The sequence below is a fragment of the Diorhabda sublineata genome, chromosome 3 (assembly GCF_026230105.1).
Source record: "Diorhabda sublineata isolate icDioSubl1.1 chromosome 3, icDioSubl1.1, whole genome shotgun sequence".
NCBI lineage: Eukaryota > Metazoa > Arthropoda > Insecta > Coleoptera > Chrysomelidae > Diorhabda > Diorhabda sublineata.
Genome location: NC_079476.1, coordinates 25,649,546 through 25,675,837, shown reverse-complemented (window position 1 = coordinate 25,675,837; position 26,292 = coordinate 25,649,546). Strand labels below are relative to the sequence as shown.

General features: G+C 30.9%; 1 protein-coding gene across 1 annotated transcript; it reads right to left on the bottom strand.

Moving 5' to 3' along the window:
• Positions 1-1,034: 1,034 nt before the first annotated feature.
• Positions 1,035-26,022, bottom strand: LOC130442092 (probable multidrug resistance-associated protein lethal(2)03659). Its single transcript, XM_056776102.1, has 12 exons — positions 25,825-26,022; positions 21,883-22,116; positions 21,286-21,521; positions 19,138-19,332; positions 18,894-19,050; positions 14,345-15,682; positions 10,902-11,226; positions 10,699-10,849; positions 9,505-9,735; positions 8,058-8,841; positions 1,718-1,886; positions 1,035-1,218 (listed from the first exon to the last, which is right to left on the bottom strand). The coding sequence occupies exons 1-12, from the start codon at positions 25,899-25,901 to the stop codon at positions 1,192-1,194; spliced, it is 3,924 nt and encodes a 1,307-aa protein (XP_056632080.1). The 5' UTR covers positions 25,902-26,022; the 3' UTR covers positions 1,035-1,191.
• Positions 26,023-26,292: the final 270 nt, after the last annotated feature.

Genomic DNA, 26,292 nt, shown 5'->3' with positions numbered 1-26,292 from the left:
AACTGAAAAGATAGTTTTTACTCTCATGTAAATAAGTGCATATTGTACTTAAAATTTTTTGTAAATAATTTTAAATAAAAACAAAAATGTGTACGTGATCGGTTGTTGAGACAGTCTCATTCATAAATAAAGTGTATTTTCATAGAGTAGAAATGATTAATGCCTAAATAAAATAATAGAGGGTACGTAATTAGAAACAATTGTAAACGAAATAAAATTCTTCAAATCATGAATAAACTATTTTTATGTAAATATTCATTCTCAATTAATGAGTTATGTAATAAAATATAAGATGCATGCAAAATGAATACTTGAAAGGAAAAGGCCAATAGTGAAAACTTCGTTTGTTTTTTGATACATAGATGAATAGCTAGTGTATAGAGGTATCGATTCAATCCATAAATAAACTATTAGATGACACTAGAATTAAATCTAATTGTTTAAAACATGAATGAACTAATCATAATATTTAAACTGCATCTATGGAAATGATATTTTTCTGTGTAACAACAAGATTTATTAGCTGAATTTTCTAGAAAGAAAAGGCCAACAATAAAAAAAAGAATTTTGTTTATTACATAGATAAATAGTTACTTTATAGAGGGATTCGATTCAATATAGAAATGAACTATTAGAGGACACGTAATCAAAAAAAAAAACCGAAAATTAAATCGAATTGTTTAAAACATGAATATTATAATATTTGAACTGCATCTATGGAAATGATATTTTTCAAACAAAAAAATGATAATATAAATTTTTGTACACTGAACTGTGTAAAAGACTTTAGCTGAATAATCTAATAGGATGTGGCCAACAATAAAAAAGAGAATTTTGTTTAATCTATAGATAAATAGGTAGTTCATAGAGGGATTAGTATACAGCAAAAATTCAAGAAAGCTAACAAAAGTTGTTATTCAAATTTAACTTGTAATCTGAATGGTACTATAAAATGTTTCTGTAGGTACTTTTTATTTATTTTTTTACTGCTGTTTTATTTGGTATTTTGGGTTTTTTTGAAATGAAAACAATAATAAGTTGAAATATATTTATTTTTAATTATAATAAGATTTGTTTTTATCTAATGGTAAAATGGCAAGTAACAAAACCTGTCCCAATACTGTTTTTTTTTGAAAAGTATGAAAAGATCACAGCAATCTTAAATAAGTGTAATACAATGAGATTATAAGTTTAAACGGTCTTCTTCTTCTCGTAACTCTGAAACGACAAAAAACAATAATTTGTACAAGCTACTAGACAATTTATTAAATTGATTATTGGTATATTATTAAATACAAAAATTACTCTTTCATGTGAAATTGCAACTCTTTCAGATGAAATTATGACTCTTTCTGGGTTCTGGGTCCATCGTTGAGTTCGCCGATGCAAGTCTGGCGAGTAAGTCAGCCTCATCGCTGCCCGAATGATTTTGTAGAACTTTTCGGCCGTTATGGCTTGTATGGTAATAGCGTAAAAAATTTAGAAATAGCAACGTCAGATTTGACGTATTCACATCAGCGTTGCCATATCTCATAACCAAAGTTTTTGACAGAACCTTACTCAGACACCCAAGTTGGTTCCAAGGTGAAAATAACATATAAAAATAATTAAACGATTCCAAGTGTATCAGAAGTAATAAATGAAGAAAAAAATCTAATTTTGCGTGATTAAAATGTTTCCGTTTTTAGAAGATTTAAACAGTTAGTAATTCTCTCACCTCCTTTGCTATATTTTCCAAATATTTCGCGGTAGAAATACCGGTAGCTTCTACCAAATTATATAACACCCCAGCCTTATGTTGCAGAAGATGATAAGGGTGATCGAATTCTTCTACTCTACCAGAACTCATCACTAATATTTTATCGGAATCCATAACTGTATGTAATCTAAAATAGAATGAAAAAAAAATTTTTTTCACATCTGTATATTAATTAAACAAAAATTTATTCGACATAATTTTCTGACTGAACTATTTGAGTATCGGAAATGGTATAATGGATGAGAAAGCGACAAAAAAAACTCACGAGCATGTTACTTTGACTTTTTTTATGATTTGGGATTTTAGCCAATGAAATTTTCATAATTTTTTTAATCGTATTCTATCAATAAAAATGCTAATTTGAATACACCAAAACGTGTAGAGAATGTAGAATATTGAAAAAAAATTATTTCTTGGTTGAATCATGTAGTAAAAATCTCTTTGGGGAGGTTAATTACCAGACAACTTCCTTTGAAGTTTCTCAAGAAATGAGGTTATGATAACATTCAAACCCATAAAATCATCTTCAAATGAAGATATTTCCCAAACTTTCGAGAAACAATATTTTTTTTATAAAAAATTGTTACACTGAGAAAACAATTTCAAATCGCTACACTAAGAAAACTAAATCGGTACATTAACAACAAGGTTTAAACAACTGATATGGAAAAAATACTTAATATTTAAGGATGTGTATATGATTCTTAAAGAAAAAAGTCGATTTGTGCTAATAAAAAATTGGAAAAAAGGAGTCAACATCCCTTATAGCTTTTCAAAAAAGTAAAGAACAATTGTTTTCGAAGAAGTGAGGTTATGATGAAATTTCAACTCATAAATCTTCCTACATTTTTTTCTATAAATCAGTCGTATGAATGAAGATATTATAAAAAATAGTTACAATAAGAAAATAAACTCAAATCGATGTACTGAGCAAAATATTCTCTATATTAAATTATTAGATTATGAAAAATCATATTAAAAAAGTAAGGTTATGATAACATTTAAATAAAGTCATATAAAATCTTCACACGAAGATATTTTCCAAAATTTTCCATAAATCTGTCGAGAAACGATGATTTTTATAAAAAAATCGTTACATTGGGAAAACAACTTCGTATCTCTACACTAAGAAAACAAACCTAAATCGATACACTGACCAAAACATTTTTTCATTTCAATTATTTGTCATGTATTTGTTAAAAAAAAGATTAAATTTAATTTCCAACATTTTGAAACAAAAATCGTTACACTGAGAAAACACCTTGGTATCTCTACACTAAGAAAACAAACCTAAATCGATACACTGACCAAAACATTTTTTCATTTCAATTATTTGTCACGTATTTGTTAAAAAAAAAGATTAAATTTAATTTCGAATATTTTGAAACAAAAATCGTTACACTGAGAAAACAATTTCAAATCGCTACACTAAGAAAACTAAATCGGTACATTAACAACAAGGTTTAAACAACTGATATGGAAAAAATACTTAATATTTAAGGATGTGTATATGATTCTTAAAGAAAAAAAGTCGATTTGTGCTAATAAAAAATTGGAAAAAAGGAGTCAACATCCCTTATAGCTTTTCAAAAAAGTAAAGAACAATTGTTTTCGAAGAAGTGAGGTTATGATGAAATTTTAACTCATAAATCTTCTCAAATTTTTTTCTATAAATCAGTCGTAAGAATGAAGATATTATAAAAAATAGTTACAATAAGAAAATAAACTCAAATCGATGTACTGAGCAAAATATTCTCTATATTAAATTATTAGATTATGAACAATCATATTAAAAAAGTGAGGTTATGATAACATTTAAATAAAGTCATATAAAATCTTCACACGAAGATATTTTCCAAAATTTTCCATAAATCTGTCGAGAAACGATGATTTTTATAAAAAAATCGTTACATTGGGAAAACAACTTCGTATCTCTACACTAAGAAAACAAACCTAAATCGATACACTGACCAAAACATTTTTTCATTTCAATTATTTGTCACGTATTTGTTAAAAAAAAGATTAAATTTAATTTCCAACATTTTGAAACAAAAATCGTTACACTGAGAAAACAACTTCCTATCTCTACACTAAGAAAACAAACCTAAATCGATACACTGACCAAAACATTTTTTCATTTCAATTATTTGTCACGTATTTGTTAAAAAAAAGATTAAATTTAATTTCCAACATTTTGAAACAAAAATCGTTACACTGAGAAAACAACTTCGTATCTCTACACTAAGAAAACAAACCTAAATCGATACATTCACCAAAACATTTTTTCATTTCAATTATTTGTCACGTATTTGTTAAAAAAAAGATTAAATTTAATTTCCAACATTTTGAAACAAAAATCGTTACACTGAGAAAACAACTTCGTATCTCTACACTAAGAAAACAAACCTAAATCGATACATTCACCAAAACATTTTTTCATTTCAATTATTTGTCACGTATTTGTTAAAAAAAAGATTAAATTTAATTTCCAACATTTTGAAACAAAAATCGTTACACTGAGAAAACACCTTGGTATCTCTACACTAAGAAAACAAACCTAAATCGATACACTGACCAAAACATTTTTTCATTTCAATTATTTGTCACGTATTTGTTAAAAAAAAGATTAAATTTAATTTCGAATATTTTGAAACAAAAATCGTTACACTGAGAAAACAACTTCGTATCTCTACACTAAGAAAACAAACCTAAATCGATACACTGACCAAAACATTTTATCATTTCAATTATTTGTCACGTATTTGTTAAAAAAAAGATTAAATTTAATTTCGAATATTTTGAAACAAAAATCGTTACACTGAGAAAACAACTTCGTATCTCTACACTAAGAAAACAAACCTAAATCGATACACTCACCAAAACATTTTTTCATTTCAATTATTTGTCACGTATTTGTTAAATAAAAAATTAAATTTAATTTCCAATATTTTGAAACAAAAATCGTTACACTGAGAAAACAACTTCGTATCTCTACACTAAGAAAACAAACCTAAATCGATACACTGACCAAAACATTTTTTCATTTCAATTATTTGTCACGTATTTGTTAAAAAAAAGATTAAATTTAATTTCCAACATTTTGAAACAAAAATCGTTACATTGAGAAAACAACTTCCTATCTCTACACTAAGAAAACAAACCTAAATCGATACACTGACCAAAACATTTTTTCATTTCAATTATTTGTCACGTATTTGTTAAAAAAAAGATTAAATTTAATTTCCAACATTTTGAAACAAAAATCGTTACACTGAGAAAACAACTTCGTATCTCTACACTAAGAAAACAAACCTAAATCGATACATTCACCAAAACATTTTTTCATTTCAATTATTTGTCACGTATTTGTTAAAAAAAAGATTAAATTTAATTTCCAACATTTTGAAACAAAAATCGTTACACTGAGAAAACACCTTGGTATCTCTACACTAAGAAAACAAACCTAAATCGATACACTGACCAAAACATTTTTTCATTTCAATTATTTGTCACGTATTTGTTAAAAAAAAGATTAAATTTAATTTCGAATATTTTGAAACAAAAATCGTTACACTGAGAAAACAACTTCGTATCTCTACACTAAGAAAACAAACCTAAATCGATACACTGACCAAAACATTTTATCATTTCAATTATTTGTCACGTATTTGTTAAAAAAAAGATTAAATTTAATTTCGAATATTTTGAAACAAAAATCGTTACACTGAGAAAACAACTTCGTATCTCTACACTAAGAAAACAAACCTAAATCGATACACTGACCAAAACATTTTATCATTTCAATTATTTGTCACGTATTTGTTAAAAAAAAGATTAAATTTAATTTCCAATATTTTGAAACAAAAATCGTTACACTGAGAAAACAACTTCGTATCTCTACACTAAGAAAACAAACCTAAATCGATACACTGACCAAAACATTTTTTCATTTCAATTATTTGTCACGTATTTGTTAAAAAAAAGATTAAATTTAATTTCCAACATTTTGAAACAAAAATCGTTACATTGAGAAAACAACTTCCTATCTCTACACTAAGAAAACAAACCTAAATCGATACACTGACCAAAACATTTTTTCATTTCAATTATTTGTCACGTATTTGTTAAAAAAAAGATTAAATTTAATTTCCAACATTTTGAAACAAAAATCGTTACACTGAGAAAACAACTTCGTATCTCTACACTAAGAAAACAAACCTAAATCGATACATTCACCAAAACATTTTTTCATTTCAATTATTTGTCACGTATTTGTTAAAAAAAAGATTAAATTTAATTTCCAACATTTTGAAACAAAAATCGTTACACTGAGAAAACACCTTGGTATCTCTACACTAAGAAAACAAACCTAAATCGATACACTGACCAAAACATTTTTTCATTTCAATTATTTGTCACGTATTTGTTAAAAAAAAGATTAAATTTAATTTCGAATATTTTGAAACAAAAATCGTTACACTGAGAAAACAACTTCGTATCTCTACACTAAGAAAACAAACCTAAATCGATACACTGACCAAAACATTTTATCATTTCAATTATTTGTCACGTATTTGTTAAAAAAAAGATTAAATTTAATTTCGAATATTTTGAAACAAAAATCGTTACACTGAGAAAACAACTTCGTATCTCTACACTAAGAAAACAAACCTAAATCGATACACTCACCAAAACATTTTTTCATTTCAATTATTTGTCACGTATTTGTTAAATAAAAAATTAAATTTAATTTCCAATATTTTGAAACAAAAATCGTTACACTGAGAAAACAACTTCGTATCTCTACACTAAGAAAACAAACCTAAATCGATACACTGACCAAAACATTTTATCATTTCAATTATTTGTCACGTATTTGTTAAAAAAAAGATTAAATTTAATTTCGAATATTTTGAAACAAAAATCGTTACACTGAGAAAACAACTTCGTATCTCTACACTAAGAAAACAAACCTAAATCGATACACTCACCAAAACATTTTTTCATTTCAATTATTTGTCACGTATTTGTTAAATAAAAAATTAAATTTAATTTCCAATATTTTGAAACAAAAATCGTTACACTGAGAAAACAACTTCGTATCTCTACACTAAGAAAACAAACCTAAATCGATACACTGACCAAAACATTTTTTCATTTCAATTATTTGTCACGTATTTGTTAAAAAAAAAGATTAAATTTAATTTCCAACATTTTGAAACAAAAATCGTTACACTGAGAAAACAACTTCGTATCTCTACACTAAGAAAACAAACCTAAATCGATACACTGACCAAAACATTTTTTCATTTCAATTATTTGTCACGTATTTGTTAAAAAAAAGATTAAATTTAATTTCGAATATTTTGAAACAAAAATCGTTACACTGAGAAAACAACTTCGTATCTCTACACTAAGAAAACAAACCTAAATCGATACACTGACCAAAACATTTTATCATTTCAATTATTTGTCACGTATTTGTTAAAAAAAAGATTAAATTTAATTTCGAATATTTTGAAACAAAAATCGTTACACTGAGAAAACAACTTCGTATCTCTACACTAAGAAAACAAACCTAAATCGATACACTCACCAAAACATTTTTTCATTTCAATTATTTGTCACGTATTTGTTAAATAAAAAATTAAATTTAATTTCCAATATTTTGAAACAAAAATCGTTACACTGAGAAAACATCTTCCTATCTCTACACTAAGAAAACAAACCTAAATCGATACACTGACCAAAACATTTTTTCATTTCAATTATTTGTCACGTATTTGTTAAATAAAAAATTAAATTTAATTTCCAATATTTTGAAACAAAAATCGTTACACTGAGAAAACAACTTCCTATCTCTACACTAAGAAAACAAACCTAAATCGATACACTCACCAAAACATTTTTTCATTTCAATTATTTGTCACGTATTTGTTAAAAAAAAAGATTAAATTTAATTTCGAATATTTTGAAACAAAAATCGTTACATTGAGAAAACAACTTCGTATCTCTACACTAAGAAAACAAACCTTATTCGATACACTGACCAAAACATTTTTTCATTTCAATTATTTGTCACGTATTTGTTAAAAAAAAGATTAAATTCAATTTCGAACATTTTGAAAAAAAAGTCGTTACACTGAGAAAACAATTCCAAATTACTACACTAAAAAAACAATCCCAAATAATTCGAAACTAATCAATATTTGACAGTTATGATTGGAATTGAAAGAAAAAAATTGGAAAATCGACAAAAACCTTTCGTTTGGATTAAATAAAACATGTCGAAACTCACCTATGAGCTATAGTCAAAACCGTACAATCAGCAAATTTATTCCTGATCGTAGTCTGGATAAGAGAGTCCGTATGAGGATCCACATTGGCAGTAGCTTCGTCCATAACCAAAATTTTGTTATTTCTAATTAGGGCCCTCGCCAAACACACCAGTTGTCTCTGTCCGACACTGAAATTGTTGCCCCCTTCGGATACTTCCGAATTGAGACCCGAAGGTAAGTCCGAAATCACGTCTTTGAGTTCTACTTGTTCTAAGGCGTTCCAGAGTATATCGTCGCTGTAGTTTTCGAAGGGATCCAAATTTTTACGCATGGTTCCCGAAAATAATACCGGTTCTTGCGGTATTATCGAAATTTTCGATCTGAGTGTATCTAGAGGTATCCGAGTTGTATCGACGCCGTCAATTATGACAGTTCCTTCTAGCGGATACAATTGAAATAAAGCTGTGATAGTCGAAGATTTTCCCGCTCCTGTTCTCCCGACTATACCGATTTTCTCTTTAGGTTCTATAGAAAAATTTAATCCTTTAAGTACGAAAGGTTCCGTTTCGCTATATCTCAAACGGACGTTTCGGAATTCTACTCGGCCGTTCTCGGGCCAATTTTCCGGAAGATTCTGAGTATCTTCCCTTTCGGGTTCTTTTTCCAATTTCGTATATTCCAATATTCTTTCTACCGAGGTCATGTTATTTTCGAGTTCGGTCCATTGGCGCATTCCCCATTGCAGGGAACCCATTAAACCTAAATATTGAGTTATCACTAAACCCAAGTCGCCGCCGTGTATACCTAAAAATCATTATTAATACACTAGCGAGCAAAAAAATCAACCCGAACGACATCGGCGATCGCAAGTCGCTGGCAAAAAAACTGATATACATCTTTGTTTACAACAGACGAGAATTCTACCGGAAAATGCACACAACAGGTGATAAAGCTGCTCCCGACAAGGCCAGAATCAGAGAAAAATGGTCAATACGATGAACATAAATCAGTTGGCTGATCATTTTCAAGAAAGACTCGGTTCTGGAAGAAAAAGGTGCACAACCGAGAGAGTTGATCGATTTATTGTTAGCACATTACTGAGAAATCGGGTTCTCGATCGTCCTCAAGTCCAGCGAGAGCTCAGAGAAACTCGAGCAGTGGCTGGACAGTCCGAAGAAGACTTAAAGCAACTAACCTTGAGCCAAAAGGCCAGTTATTAGCCACAAATAAGAGCAGCAGATCCTTGCACGGTACAGATATTAGATGACGGGTCTACAGAAGACCTGGAGGAAGATTCGCTAAATGTTGCATAGGAGAAAACGTGGCATTTGGGGAGAAGGTTGGACCACATAGATTATAAAGTTGAGACTAATAACTTTGAGATGCTAAAGCCAGAGCAGCAATGGAAGTTGAAGATTTTTTGCCAGAGACTTTTGACCGCGGCCGTGCGACTTGAGATTTACTTACTTTCTCTGAATAGTAATAAGGAAAATACTGCAATTGCTACGAAAACTATACAAATTATGTCCAACCAAAGCGCAAAACATTTACTGGAACCTAAATATAAGAACCAAGCAGCGCTGTGACTGTCTTGGAAGTTATCAAATTCTGCTATCAACATTTCTTCGGCTTGGAAAGCCCTAACTGTACTTAAACCGTTTACCGAAGCCGTTAGGTGGCTTAACATTGGACTTTTTGCTACAAATAACATCAATTTACAAGAAAATTATTACTTACCATCCCTAAAGTATTGGATCTATACAATTATTCATTTTAATAAATATAATATTAGTAAATTAATGTAATTTTTTTATCAATGAAGCCATTATAGAACACGTGACATTGATAAGTCTGCCATTTTGTCTGGGTGGCAAACAAAAGATACATTCCCAGTTTTTTGTGTTTCATTTCTCATTGTTCTTTTCAAAAATTTATCGAATTGAATATTAACTAATCATAAGTAATAATAACAGATGAAAACCGATTCGAAATAAGGTATTAGTTGGTGAAATTTTGGGAAAAGTATTTTCCTTTTGAATGGTGCATGTAAAACGACATCTAAAAGCTTTCTACTTTAAAAAATGGAAAATCGATGCTTTTTCTCTCTCTTCCAATAGTACAATTCCACTTATAGGCCGCTCTTACGATCTTTAATATTGCTACGAACTCGTCCACGACCCGTGAAGCTGGCACTTTTCGATTATTATCGAATTATCGAGAAACCCGTTTTGTATAAATAGGCGCTTGTTTACCAAAAAGGAAGACATCGGGATTGACAAGTATTTGTGCGTTCAAATAAATTAATATGTAGGGAATTAGTTAAGAGTTTAGTATCAAGTCTTAGGGTGTTTTTTTGTACGATTTTGGATGTTTAAGAATAATTTTAGGACAAATTTCACACAAAAAAAAACGATAAGTAGAGAGTAAAGAGGAACAGAGAATGTCGAACCGACGCTTTTCATCTTTATCTTCAATATTTATACGAACTCGTCCACGACACGGACCGTGAGATTGGCACTTTTCGATTATTTTAATAGAATCGACATAGAGAGTGGTATACCGATGTTCTTTCTCTCTCTGCCAGCAGTATGGATACATTTGAATAAGCTTCCTGATTTTCCTACAGTAAAAACATGTTAATAAAATATTCGTTATACTTACTGATGGCTTCAACGCGTTTTACACTACGGCTAGTCTCGGAATAGACAATTTTTAATAAATAGAAGAATACCATAAGTACACCCGCCGGTACCAGCAACAGAGGTTCCACAATTGAGGATAAGGTGATAGCACCAACTAGTAGCAAGAAGATCTGAAGAAAAACCATTTCTAAACACACAATTCCCCATTTGACACGAACTCACCTCAATGACATCTATTATAACCGATGGTAAATATTCATCGACGGTACCCAAATCCTTAGAAAACCTATTCAATATCCTCCCAGATGGATTGGTGTTGTAAAATCTCATGGTGGCTTTTATCAGTCGCGAAAATATATAACTGTGTAAATTTTTAGATGCTATTACGAAAAATATCATGAAATAAACGGCTTTGACAACAGAAATAATTATATTTCCTATTGTAAGTGCAGTGTACGTCCACATGATCATTTCTCTGTTTATAGTTTCGTTGGATGTTGTTAAATTTTTTCTAACCTTTTCGCTGTAATCTTGTTCTAAGTTTACCCTAAAAGTGTTTAGAAATAAATAAAAACGTTTATTTAATTAAAACACTCTAATTACAACATTTTCGATTATTAATACAGATTAGAGTAACCACACTCTCAATATAATGACGTCATTTGACGTAAAGTACAGTAGAATACACTAAGAAAACAAAATCATATCGCTACGCTGAGAAAACAAGGTCGAATTGTTATACTGAAAAAATGTTGCTCGAATGAACAGAAAATCTACATCTAGCTTGAAGGACTGGAAAATGTGGCCCAAAAGATTCGAAAATGTGACTTGAAACAACAGAAAATGTGGCTCACAGGACCAAAAAATGTTTATCTGGCTTGAAGGATGAAAAATATGTCGCTCGAAGTACCAGAACATGTAAATGTGGCTCCAAGGACCAGAAAATGTATTTCTGGCTTGAAAGGCTGGAAAATGTAGCTCGAGACGAGAAAATTTGGCTCGAAAGACCAGAAAATGTATATCCGGCTCGAAGCAATAGCAAACCTTTCTTGTAGGACCAGAAAATGTGGCTCGAAAGAAAAGAAAATGTATATTTGACTTGCGGGACTGGAAAATGTAATTCGAAGACGAGAAAATGTGGCTAGACGGACTAGGAAGGACCAGAACATTAAATGTGGCTCCAAGGATCAGAAAATCTATATTTAGCTTGAAGGACCCAAAAATGTGGCTCGAAAGATTCGAAAATGTGACTTGAAAGAACAGAAAATGTGGCTCGAAAGACCAAAAATTATTTAACTGGCTTGAAAAATGAGAAAATGTAACTAGAAGGACTAGTAAATGTATATCTGGTTTGGAGAACTGGAAAATGTGTCTCCAGAACCAGGAAATGTGGCTCGTAAAACAAGAAAATGTGGATAGAATGGCTAGGAAATATATATTTGGCTTGGAAAACTGGAAAATTTGGCTCCAGAACCAGAAAATGTGGCTCGTAGGACAAGAAAATGTGGCTAGAAGGACTAGAAAATGTATATCTGGTTTGGACAACTGAAAAATGTGACTGCAGAACCAGTTAATGTGGCTCGCAGGACAAGAAAATGTCGCTAAAAGGACTAGAAAATTTATATATGGCTTGGAAGACTGGAAATGTGGCGCCAGAACCAGGAAATGTGGCTCGTAGGACAACAAAATGTGGCTAGAAGTACTAGAAAATGTATATCTGGTTTGGACAACTGAAAAATGTTACTGCAGAACCAGTTAATGTGGCTCGCAGGACAAGAAAATGTCGCTAAAAGGACTAGAAAATTTATATATGGCTTGGAAGACTGGAAATGTGGCGCCAGAACCAGGAAATGTGGCTCGTAGGACAACAAAATGTGGCTAGAAGTACTAGAAAATGTATATCTGGTTTGGACAACTGAAAAATGTGACTACAGAACCAGTTAATGTGGCTCGCAGGACAAGAAAATGTCGCTAAAAGGACTAGGAAATTTATATATGGCCTGGAGGACTGGAAATGTGGCGCCAGAACCAGGAAATGTGGCTCGTAGGACAACAAAATGTGGCTAGAAGTACTAGAAAATGTATATCTGGTTTGGACAACTGAAAAATGTGACTACAGAACCAGTTAATGTGGCTCGCAGGACAAGAAAATGTCGCTAAAAGGACTAGGAAATTTATATATGGCTTGGAGGACTGGAAATGTGGCGCCAGAACCAGGAAATGTGGCTCGTAGGACAATAAAATGTGGCTAGAAGGACTAGGAAATTTATATTTGGCTTGGAGGACTGGAAGATGTGACTCTAGAACCAGAAAATGTGGCTCGTAGGACAAAACAATGTGGCTCTAAAACCAGAAAATGTGGCTTGTAGGACAATAAAATGTGGCTAGAAGGACTAGGAAATTTATATCTTGCTTGGAGGGTTGGAAGATGTGACTCTAGAACCAGAAAATATGGCTCGTAGGACAAGAAAATGTGGCTCTAAAACCAGAAAATGTGGCTTGTAGGACAATAAAATGTGGCTAGAAGGACTAGGAAATTTATATTTGGCTTGGAGGACTGGAAGATGTGACTCTAGAACCAGAAAATATGGCTCGTAGGACAAAAAAATGTGGCTCTAAAACCAGAAAATGTGGCTCGTAGGACAATAAAATGTGGCTAGAAGGGCTAGGAAATTTATATATGGCTTGGAGGACTGGAAATGTGACTGCAGAACCAGGAAATGTGGCTCGTAGGACAACAAAATGTGGCTAGAAGTACTAGAAAATGTATATCTGGTTTGGACAACTGAAAAATGTGACTGCAGAACCAGTTAATGTGGCTCGCAGGACAAGAAAATGTCGCTAAAAGGACTAGGAAATTTATATATGGCTTGGAGGACTGGAAATGTGGCGCCAGAACCAGGAAATGTGGCTCGTAGGACAATAAAATGTGGCTAGAAGGACTAGGAAATTTATATTTGGCTTGGAGGACTGGAAGATGTGACTCTAGAACCAGAAAATGTGGCTCGTAGGACAAAAAAATGTGGCTCTAAAACCAGAAAATGTGGCTTGTAGGACAATAAAATGTGGCTAGAAGGACTAGGAAATTTATATTTGGCTTGGAGGGTTGGAAGATGTGACTCTAGAACCAGAAAATATGGCTCGTAGGACAAGAAAATGTGGCTCTAAAACCAGAAAATGTGGCTTGTAGGACAAGAAAATGTGGCTCTAAAACCAGAAAATGTGGCTTGTAGGACAATAAAATGTGGCTAGAAGGACTAGGAAATTTATATTTGGCTTGGAGGGTTGGAAGATGTGACTCTAGAACCAGAAAATGTGGCTCGTAGGACAAAAAAATGTGGCTCTAAAACCAGAAAATGTGGCTTGTAGGACAATAAAATGTGGCTAGAAGGACTAGAAAATGTATATCTAGCTCGAAGAGCTAAAAAATGTATATCTGGCTTAAAGTACCAATAAATGTGACTCGAAAGATTCGAAAATGTGACATGAAAGGCCAGAAAATGAGGCCAGCAGAACCAGAAAACGTATATCCGGCTCGAAGGACCATAAAATGTAATTTTAAATGTTAGTGTAGTGTTTTAGAAATTTCGACGTACGAATGGTCTGAGAGGAAATTTTAACAAACAAGGATATTATTTTATACATTTTTCAATATTTGTACGTACCAATAAGTGACGTAATATTCTCCACCGTTAGCCACAACTTGACACAAGATAAAAAGAAAAGCTAATATCGACATGGAGAATACACCGCCTCCAGCTCTGAGATATTGATAATAAGTAGCAGCTTTTATGGTCCCTTTTTCTTGTAATTCTTTTTCGATAGTTTGATCTTCATCGTCATCGACGGATTCATCGTAAATTGAAGCTTTCGATTTAATCGACTTCATTCTTTTATCTTCTTCGGCTTCTTCTTGAAATTCTTCCATAACTTTAGCGAAATCCAAACCGCTCTTCTTCAATTCGACGTAACTACCGGTCATTTCGATTTTACCGTCTTTCATTATGATAATTTTATCGGAATTTTTCAAATACTGCAATTGGTGTGTTACCAGTACGCAAATTTTGTTGGATAAAAATTGTTTAATACATTTTTCGTATAAATGTTTACCGACGTTAGCATCTACGGCCGATAAGGGATCGTCCAAGAGGTATATATCGGCTTCTTTATAGACACATCTCGCTAAATTCACTCTAGCTTTCTGTCCGCCGCTCAAAGTGTTCCCCTTTTCGCCTACCAAAGTTTTATCGCCGTAGGGTAATAGAGCGAAGTCTGATTTTAAGGCGCAAACTTCCACGACTTTCTGGTACCGTTCCTCGATGTATTTCTCGCCGAATAAAATATTTTGGCGAACACTAGCCGCGAACAACCACGGTTCTTGGGAAGCGAACGATATTTTACCAACAATTTCCATCGAACCGGATCTAACCGGTAGTTCTTTGAGAAGAAGATTTATGACGCTGCTCTTTCCGCTACCCACAGGACCTATTATAGCCAGCATCTTATTAGGGGGTACGTCGAACGTTATATTACTTAAAGTATCCTCGGCGGATTGATCCGACCACTTCGCATTGACGTTCGACAGGTACAACTTGGGATTTTTTTTTTGTAATTCGAAATTCATTTTACTTCCGTTCGTGCCGTTCATAACACCTTCCATACTTTCCAATGTTTTCGGATAAGCGCCGTTCATTTTTTCGGATTTATAAATATATTCGTAATCTCTCTCTTTTTCGTCGAATATCAACAATTTTTGTATTCTCAATATGGTGACGTTCATTTCCGCGAACGCCGATATACTCAGTGAAAAAATTATAGTTATCACTGTCCGCATTTGATTATAGATGGCGGTAATGGCGAATACTTTATCGGCAGTAATATAATTTCCTAGTAATACGTATCCTAATATACTGACGAAAATGGCGGTTCTAGATACGAAGACTTCGAAAGAATATAAAATGCCTAAAAGGCATGAATGAGATCGGATCGCTCTCATTTCGGTTCTGTAACAAAATAAATTATACATTACGTAACCAGTACGAAATGAATCATATTTTTAACTAGACCTTGTATATAACATCATGGATTAATTAGAGTTATTCACAAAAGAAAAGTTTAATATAGAAGCGCCCTCGTATATACCAATTGATTTTAATTCCCCCCCCCAAGTTGAGTAATTCGACATGATTCGCAAATGCTTTTTTTATTCATTTTTTTCACCACATTTATTGATATATTCTTTTATTAAATAATGATGTTGAAAAATATTATACGATTCATATCAAATATTCTATCAATCATATTAATAAGCTAGTGAATCATTTTATTAAATCAAGAAATTTTGATAGATTTGGCAACGTTTTCTAATCGTATACCTATTCGCTTAAAGTTTCTTAGACCACACAGTTACATGCTATAGAATCGTGCATAGTCGTGCAAAATCGTTTTTTCGTTACTCCTTTTACATATTTTGTCACTAATAAGTTTGGCAACGTTTTTCAAATCATTAGATACCTATAGTGTATTCCCACGAATAAAAATTACAGGAGAATACACGTTATAAACAAGTTAAGAGCTCTCACTAGACGCTTCTTAAATTATACACTTATTTGTGCTATGGACTCGTGCAAGATCGTTTTTTAGTTAATGCTTTTGCTTATTTTGCCACTTGTGTTGGTGAAAATAACAGTTCATTTAAATGTACAGCATTATCGATAAATTAAATCAAGAAATTTTACTAAGTTTGGCAATGTTTTTCAAATTATTAGCTGTCATATACCTATAGTGTAATCTCATAAAAAAAACTACACGAGATGAATGACTAAACGTCCCCAGTACAATTTTGTGTCTGTTAACTTGTAATGTCGAATCGCGTTTAAACCCATAGACAGTGTTGCCAATATTACAGAAATTGTTGTCTCGTTTAAAAATATAAAATTATTTTAGTGGAGACTTTTAATAGATTTGGCAACATTATCATCGTAGACCATACATACTACTCCTATATAATCGTGCAAGATCGTTTTTTAGTTAATGCTTTTGCTTATTTTGCCACTTTTTGGTGAAAAGAGCACTCCATGTAACTTGTAAATAAATTAAATCGTGAAATTTTACCAAGTTTGGCAACGTGTTTCAAAACATTGCTGTCATATACCTACAGTGTACTCCCGCGAATAATACTTGTAATACCGAACAGTCTTTAAACTATCGACAGTGTTGCCAATAATACGACAGTTGCAGTGTTTCGTATTATGTTAGTGGAAAAATGGTATTTGAGACTTTTACTGAAATATGTAACCTGCTTTACAAGATCTGTAGACCTATGTGCAAATGTATGTGCTACTGACGCCTGAAAGAATAATTGAACATTTTGAAAAAAATGTTTCCATGGTATTTATAGTTCCTGTTAAAAAGATTTGGATTTATAATAGCAATCAACGAAACACGACTTTAAACAATTTAATAATTTTAAAAACAAAGTAAGTATTATTAAGTTTTATTACTTTTCTTTAATCATAAGTAAAACCTTCCATTTGTCACGATTATAGTTCAATTTTCAATCATACGCGTGATTAATGAATTTATTTGGCAACACTGTTCAACGTTCCCAGATAACTTTCAAGTCAAATACACAATTCCACACATGTTTGTTAGTCTGGTCTCGGGTTCAGCTCAAAAAAAATTTGTAGCAATATATAATTAATGATTACAGCGAAATATTTTGCTGATTTTGGAAAATTTATTATTTCTGTTGGTATTTTATTGTTAAATGTCTTGATAATAATTATTGCTAATATGGAGGACCCAGGTGAAAAGAATAGGGAAAATGCAAGTATTTTTTTATATATTCAATTAACTCGATAGAAAATATATATTGTGTCAAAAAAGTCGAAATGAAATTTATAAAAAAGAATTTTAAGTATCAGTTTTGGCTTGTTTTGGATGACGTCAATTGCCACGTCCAGTATTTCTTTACTTCAATAGACTACAGGAATGTTGACGTCACACACCGTCATTGTTAGCGCAGGTCAGGGATCACTTTCCAAACAAAATTTTAACTGCGTTGACGATCGTATACATGTTTAGAGATATGATGTTTCCGTATTTTCTATTAAAAATTTTGCAAAAAATACCTTCTAGCACAAAACACACACTACCTCACAAAATTTGTTTGAAAAAGCGAACTATAACAAAATGACGGCCGTGACGTCACGCTCCGGTTTTCTATTGTGATAGTTACTTTATACACATTTTAGGTTAAAAGTAATGGAAAAAAGTGGAGATTGCTTTCGTTAAACTACTTTTAGTTGTGCAGAAGAATAATCAGAATCTAAAAACACATTGGGAACACAAAAATAAACAGTTTTCTTACAAATACAACCAACACCCTGTTTGGACTTCGATAAATCCAGGACGTGTCATTTGACGTCACGACTAATGATAATGCGTGTATAAAATTTGAATTTCGCTCGTTTATTTTGCACTCTTTACTAATCATTTCACACAAATGGGACAAAAATTTAATGAAGAAATTATATTTCATTATAATATCTGAGAAAAAATATCACCACGTGAATTTAAACTAGATGCATATTCTCCCTGTATGTGTAAAAAGTGTCCGTACTATTGCGAAACTTCAAGATGGCGTTACTGTATAAAAATTCGGGAATTTATAATAAAAAAGTGTTATTAAAATAAAACAATAACAAGCATTTACAAATTTAAGATATGAAATTGTATTTACATATATGCGAAAATCATACCCGATATGATGAAAAGTTATTGACTATACAATTGTTCGCATTCAGACGTACCCATTTGAAATTTAAACCCCATACGAATATTCCTCCTCCCTACCCACCATGATTGCCAAATATTGATCCTTAAAACAAAAACCAGCTAAAACTGGTATGAAACAAAAACACGCTACAGAGGTCATATATTCCATCGACGTTGCCAAACTTCGACAATAATGAAGAGATATACAATAAGGTTATACTGATATTTAATATAAAAAAAAACATTTAGAATAGCATCAATTTTTATAAGACGTAATGAACGAATCTCTTCTTCTTTCTCACTAACTACTCCAATTATATGTAATATACATTTAAAACTAATGATAATTAAATTTTATGTGGTTTCTCTGTATTTTCATTTTTAATTCACTAAATTATGAGAAATTGAACAATTCCTGGTATAAATAACACTCACCTTCTAGCTAAATCGATAACGTGAGCGAACGGTTTTTCCCAACAGTACATTTTTATCACTTGAATACCAGATATTATCTCGTTCATTAATTTCACTCTCTCGTCTGTCCTCAGAGCAGTTTTCAAACGCATCACAGACATTTTTTTGGCTAACCATACTGAAATATTAATAACAGAAAAACGATTTTTTTTAATTATAGTCCGTTGAAATACACATTTTTTCAGTTGTACGATATAAAACTTACTTTGAAGTGGAACAAACGATACTAAAAAGGCCATTCCGAAAAATGCCCCCACTCCAATTTCCTTATAAAGTAACCAAGTACCTAACGCTACTTGTATTGGTCCTATCCAAGCGTAATGTGTCAAACCGAATAATTGATCAAATTTACTGACGTCATTCGAGACTAAATTTACTAATTGACCTACAGTAGTGTTACCTAAAATAATTGGATTATGAAGAAATGTCGAATAATACCAAATTTCAATTTTTTATTTTGTTCATTAATAACTAAATCACAATCTAGTGTCTCATTAATGTATTTCCGTTATTTGGCCTTGAAATGCTATGCGCATGCTCGCAAGCGCAATTGTAAACGGAGATATTAAATATGAAATAGAACACTTGGAAAATATAATTATAATTTTTAATTATTCAAAATAATATTCATATACATACATATAAATAATAAGAAATAAAAAAAATTAACCGTTCGTGATTAGAACTCATGAACTAAAAATGGTTACTATAACCATGTTATAAGCTTCCCGGGATGGAACTTCTCCCATTACAGTTGCAACGCTTGCGTACACGGATCGAGTGTGAATAAGTGAGATACAAGATTGGAGCTGTTGTCTCTTTTCCACTCATTATTGGTCAATGGACTATTCTAGAACACGTAATTTTGACAAGTCGGTCATTTTCTTTGGATGTCAAACAAAAGATTTATTCTCATTCATCGTATTCTTTATCACACCCCCGTATGTTGAGAAATTTGAAAAAGTACTTTTCTTATGAATGATGTGTACAAAATAATATCTAAAAGATATTTACTAAATAAAAAGTTATGAGACTTTTCTAAAAATATTTAAATACATTTATATACATATGCGTGAGATAATTTCAGTCTTACAAATTACGGTAAACTACAGAAATTTGCTGTTGAATCGTTATACCAAGCTCAGTATTCATCACATAACTATTTAAAATTGAATTATTTTTTTTTTCTATCAACACATTTTTACTTGTTAGAAAACGTTTGGAACAAATCTCAAGACATCAGATATACGATGAGCTATGTCGCTCAGTAAATTAAATTAGACAGATATTAAGGATATGAAAATAAAAATCTCGCCAATGTTTCATATGTAACAATTATTCGAAATGAGATTGTTTACTACCCAGCAAAGATGACCGAATTGTCAATGACGTCATTATGGTATGGTCCATTTACAATAGTTCAAGTGCACGCAGCGTCGTTAGAACGAGCTTATAGATCGTTTATAAACGTTAATTAAAACTTATTTTCACATAGCATTTGAAAAAAAAATTGTGCAAATTTGTTGTGAACTGAAGTGTCGTAACTGTCAATATCATAGGTAAGTTATTTTTACACAATACGAACATCAATGATAAGTAGGATGCATAACCTCAAATTTTTTCGTTTATTTAACATTTGTCATACAAATTTGATAACTACGTTAACTTTTACCCATTTTTCAGGCTAAGGTGCAACCAAAAAAGGTTGAAATTCAATTTAGTATAATAAGTTATTGATTTTAAGAGATATTATTACGAAAATAAATCAAAACCAACCAAAATGTCTTTGTTTAAGACTATAGGATTTGGTTTTTATTGTTAATGTATTGAATACTATGCTAAAGTTTTAATATAAATCATTAATTTCACTCGAAATTGATTTAGAAGTGTTCAAAATCATTATAATTGATAAGTTATTTGAGAAATTGTGTAGTAATGTTAGAAGATAGAGTCTTGCAACGGTCATAATTTGTTTTATAACTTATTATGATTGTTATGTTGCCAAATTGATTCATTCCAATATAGGCAGGTGTGAAAACTGGTATAAAATCAATCTAAAAACTATTTTAACTAATTACGAATCTTTTTGATGATTCATATGGCTATTGATAACTTAGAATACGTAATATTGTGCTCATTTCCAGCTGTTTTATATTTTATGACCTGGGATCTTTAATGTTTTATGAATCTCGTGTTGTTTTTTACATCGTTGCCAAGTTAAAAACATAATTAAGAATCACATTATATAAGTTTGATGATGGGTTTTCAAGTCACAAAGATATAAAAATTTGGAAAAACAAATAACATCTATGTTAGACAATGTAAATTATACATTAACGAATGAAATATTTACCTAGAGCTGCTTGACTGAATCTCATGGTTTTCCTATAAATTAGAGACGTACAAGCTACCCTAATTTTCATCGCTATATGTTGTAGCCCCATAAAATTGGGTTGCTGCATTACCGCATCTAGGAAAAGAGTCGCAACAAGAACAGCGGCATAAGTTAACGCCTCATCTCTAGATATTTTCGTTTGACCAGTTTCCAGATACGAAACTAATATTCGTATACAATAAGGCACTACAACTCTGAAAATATAACATATACCAGGTACTTGTAAAAGAAATGTGTATACATAAAAAAAGATCACATTTTCTGTCATTGAAATTTGATTCATTTAAATGATGGCGTCCAATCCATATTTGGGGATGTTGCGGTGGAAATTATTGTTGAAAAACCCTGGAACGTCAATGTCCTCGATATAAACGGCAAAATAAATCATTATAGCTCAAAATTTGAACACTAAATATCGATAAGTCGTTCTAAATCATTAAAAAGATGACATAACATCCCCCAAATAAAATGTAAGGCATAAAAGAAGCATTTAAACAGTGATTCTATACGTTCAAGGTCGTTTCCATGCCTACATACTGCATTTGGGGTACTTACATTAACATAAGTTCATCAATCAATCTAATCAGTCCTAATACCATATATCTAAGACCGAATATCCTAAATAGGGCCCTATGTAACGCAGTCTTTTTATGTATCCTATATTCTTCTTTCCATATTCTCTCTATTTTTGATCCTAAAGAACTCGATTTGTGTTCTTTCAAAGGTGAAAACAGATCGTCCTCCGTTAATTTAAATTTGTACGTTTTTTTGAAAATTGGAAACATATATCTGAAACAATTAGTTAATGACAAATAAATGGTTAAATGATAATCACTGAAATATTGTCATTCAGTAAATATATAATATATACTGAATAAAAAAAATTCATCAAGGAAACCACTAGAATTTAAGTTTAAAAAACCCTGTATATTACACGTGTTTTATATAGACTTGATAGACTGCAAAACAATCTTATCTCTAGTAGTAATTGAAACAATGAATTAAATCTAATTGTGTTTATTTTTTCATATACACGCAACTAGGAAGTATTTTTGAAAACCTAAATCGATGATAAATATTCAAGGTTGCAGTTGGTAAAATAGTCATTCACGCATATTATGATAATAATAATATAATATCGTTATAATTATCTTGCATATTTACAAAACTTAATATAAAAATTATCTAATATTTCAAAACCGATGAATTAGCCTTAACACACTATTTTTTTATCTTTAAAGTTAAATATTATTGGCATCATGGCAATATGTATACACCCAACATATTATCATGGATAGTTCACGTGATATTTAAGATGAGCTGCTTGTACAGAGTCGCACTAAGCGACGACCGCCGGTTTATTAAATTTCATTAAATGTCATATGCAACTAGGTATTGAAAATTCACTAAAAGTTCAACTGATGTAAAAGAAAATAAAAACCATTTGTATTTAACATCAAATGTCCTGGAAAAAAATGGGGACATTTTATAACAGCAGAACAAACCGGTTTTGATTGCAAATTGATAAAAGTAGTATTTTTTTGGGTAATTTTATACGATCCCCTCGTTTTTTGGCTTTAGAAAATCGAAAAATAAAAAAAAAACTGTTTAAATCTTCGTTTTTACGGCGGATTTGTGAAAAAAAATGGGAATAAAAAAAATAAAAATTTATATTGGTTAGGTTAGCGAGAGGGATGTTAAAAATTCAGTTAATCTGAATGAATGAAAATTTTGTTATTCTCTTTTCTATAGACTTTTACTTTCATCTCCCCAATACTATAGCTGGTTTCTCGAACAACAAAGTATTTTTTTCTTCTTTTTTTTTTAAATTCAAAACTCAATTTTTTCAACTATTCGTGGAATTTCACCCCTATTTCAGATTTCGACCTAACCTAACAATATCTTTCGTATGTTTGGAAATTTATATATCGAATAGTCTTCGTAGAAAATAAATTTCGTTAGAACTTCAAAGTGTTATTCTCAAAGTTCAATAGGTGCTTTCGGCGAAACTAATTTAATGATCGTCAATCTGAGTAATTCGCAGAAGCGATTGGCCTTCATAAATATATACGTTCTCAATTCCTTTCAACTAATATCAAACAGATGGTAAAATTTTCCATAGATCAAAGTATTCAATTATAATGAGTAAGTATTTATAACAAAGATACAAATTGCAGTTTTCTTTTTACATTGTTTGGATGATGCATAAAATTTAATACAAGTTTACTTATAACCTCAACAAACGATACGTCCTCGATTGGCGCGTAAATTCTCGAGAACTTTCGTCAAATTATTTAATAAAGAATTGAAGTCAAAATATTATAAAAAGATAATATAGGAAACAAATGTACAAATTATTTCTTTTACGTAATTCTAATTATGAATAAAATTTTTTATTATCGTCCCTAATAACACGTCATAAAACACATTTCAGTCGGGTTTAAATTCTCGAACACTTCAGTCACAATATTTAAACGAAGAATCGAATTTCAAAACATTAGTAACGAATAAAGATGATAGGAAACAAATATACAACATGTTTTTCACATTATCAAAATTATGAATAAAATCGTATTTATAAACTTAGAAAATCTTGAGACATAAATTCGATTAGTACGAAAATTCTCCATAACTTAGGTCACAATTATTTAATAATATAATATTTGGAAACTTTTTTCTTCATAAATATAATTTATAGTCTGTTTGGAACATCGAAACAACATTAATCGATTTAAAACATATATCAATATAGTTTTTAGTCTTTGAAAGTTTCGGATATGTAGAATGAATACAAACCCGAGGTCACAATAAACCATCATGTCAAATTTTTTTACCGAACTATCGTATATATAATGAGAAAGATAGAAAGTTTGGAATTTATAGTAACTTTCTACATTAGGAATATTATAAATATATATAAATGTTTATATCTTCACATAATTAATTATTTTAATAATACTGCAATAATCGTAAGTGATAGTGATCACTTAATAATTGATTTACTGTCATCACTTTGATTTTATTCGCAAACAAAAACAATTACGTTATGACGTACGTCATTCTCAGTGGAATAATGCCAGAAAATGTTCATTGAAGCTTGACGTGACGTTGAGAGTATGACGTTCGTGAGGGCATAGAAAGAGGAAGCAAGAAACTACCAATAATAAACTTGGCAGTGACATTGTACGGTACCTTGAAATATTATATAAAGCTGCGAACATTGAAAATAACGTTTTTTTTATGACTCAGACGAAATATCAATGTAATTGCACATTGCAGACGTTTTTGCTTCGTCGAACATTCCTTATCGGTGGTTTATTGTTGGTAAAAACTAAATAAAAGATATCAGTTAGTTCTAAATACATATTTGTCATTATTTAAACGCTTATGTTTAATGGTATGCCCTAGGTATATTAACATTGTTGTAAGATCTTTCGTTTTACTGTTGGAGTAAAGGATTTTTTTACATCATGCTACTGAAAATAGGTAATTACTGGAAATAAATTTGAATAGTGAAGGATTTCAAACCTACAGGGTTATTCATTATCAATAACTAATTCCCTATCGTTGATAACTGACAGTTAAAGTCGTTTTATACAAATTATCTTTTTAATTAATTCGAAATGAATAGAATGATATTTAAATTTGTAGATATACAGGGTGATTGATATTAATTTGAAAATTTTAAGCTTTACAGCCATAGTTTACACGTTTTAAAATTATTTGAAATCTTATAGGGTGTTCCAAATTGTGATTATAACGATGCTAAGAAAGGGATAGTCGCGATTTGGGGTTGAGTCGTTTTGGAAAATAGAAAATAATCTTCGATACCAAAATTTTAGACCCATAATTCTCTTTTGCTTCATCATTCAGGCTGAACACACTGTTTATATCAACAATCACCATTACAATGTCTGATGTACGTTTCGATAATGAATTTATCATCTTCAGAGACTAACGATAAACGTTTGTGCACAAAAAATACATAATATGGAGTCTTTAGAATATTTTTGGACATTGTGGCTCCTTTTGGATTCCGAATTCGAAAGAAAAAGGAAAACTAAACGAGATTTGCAAAATATAACCTTCGCTACATAAAAAAAATGATTGAAGTACCTTGCAACGAACTATAAGTACTTTACATATATTGTAAATATTAATTTAAATACAAAAATGCATTGTTATGTAAATAGAAGGTTAATTGTTACGATTAAGTGAATGCAAACAAAAAAGTTGATAATATTCACCCGAAAACTGATTTCGTTAAAGAAGTTAATCCCCACGAAAAAAATTAACATATAATGTGTGATAATATTCAAAAGCAAAACCCACTTCATCTTAATTTATTATCACAGTCGTATTTTAGAGAAAAATTCATTAATTTATAACATACCCTGTATAATTTGATCAAAATAAACAAACAATTATATACCAAAACATGTAAATCACTTCAACTAATTAAAATAATGACCCACAACTAAGTTCATCGATACTTACAAAAATAATAGTGTCGATATAGGGTTGGCATTTTCAGCGGGGTTACGTTTTTTGGTTATCTTATTTCCGGTGTCCATTTTATCACAGTATTTTTTTTTCTATGTAAGTACACTTTGTCTGTGTTTTGAACGTCCGCGAAAAGAAAAGCGGACAATCGAACACATCTGTCCCAGTTTAACCCACCAACTGACGTGAAATGATCGAACTGAAAACTCTCTGGGAGTATACAACGTTGCCAAATATACTAGAATATTCGTCTAGATTTTGCGAATAGGTCGTACAGACAGCAAACATCTGAAAAAAGTATTATTTTGTAGTGGTTAATTTTTTTTTAATAATTACCGGGTGGATAGTTATATAAGTTGTAATGTGAGGCTTTAAATAATTAAAGATGAGGTTATTACCTAATAGATTTAAAAAAGAGTCTGGTATTAGTGAATACATTTTTTATTTAATGGTGGTTTAAGT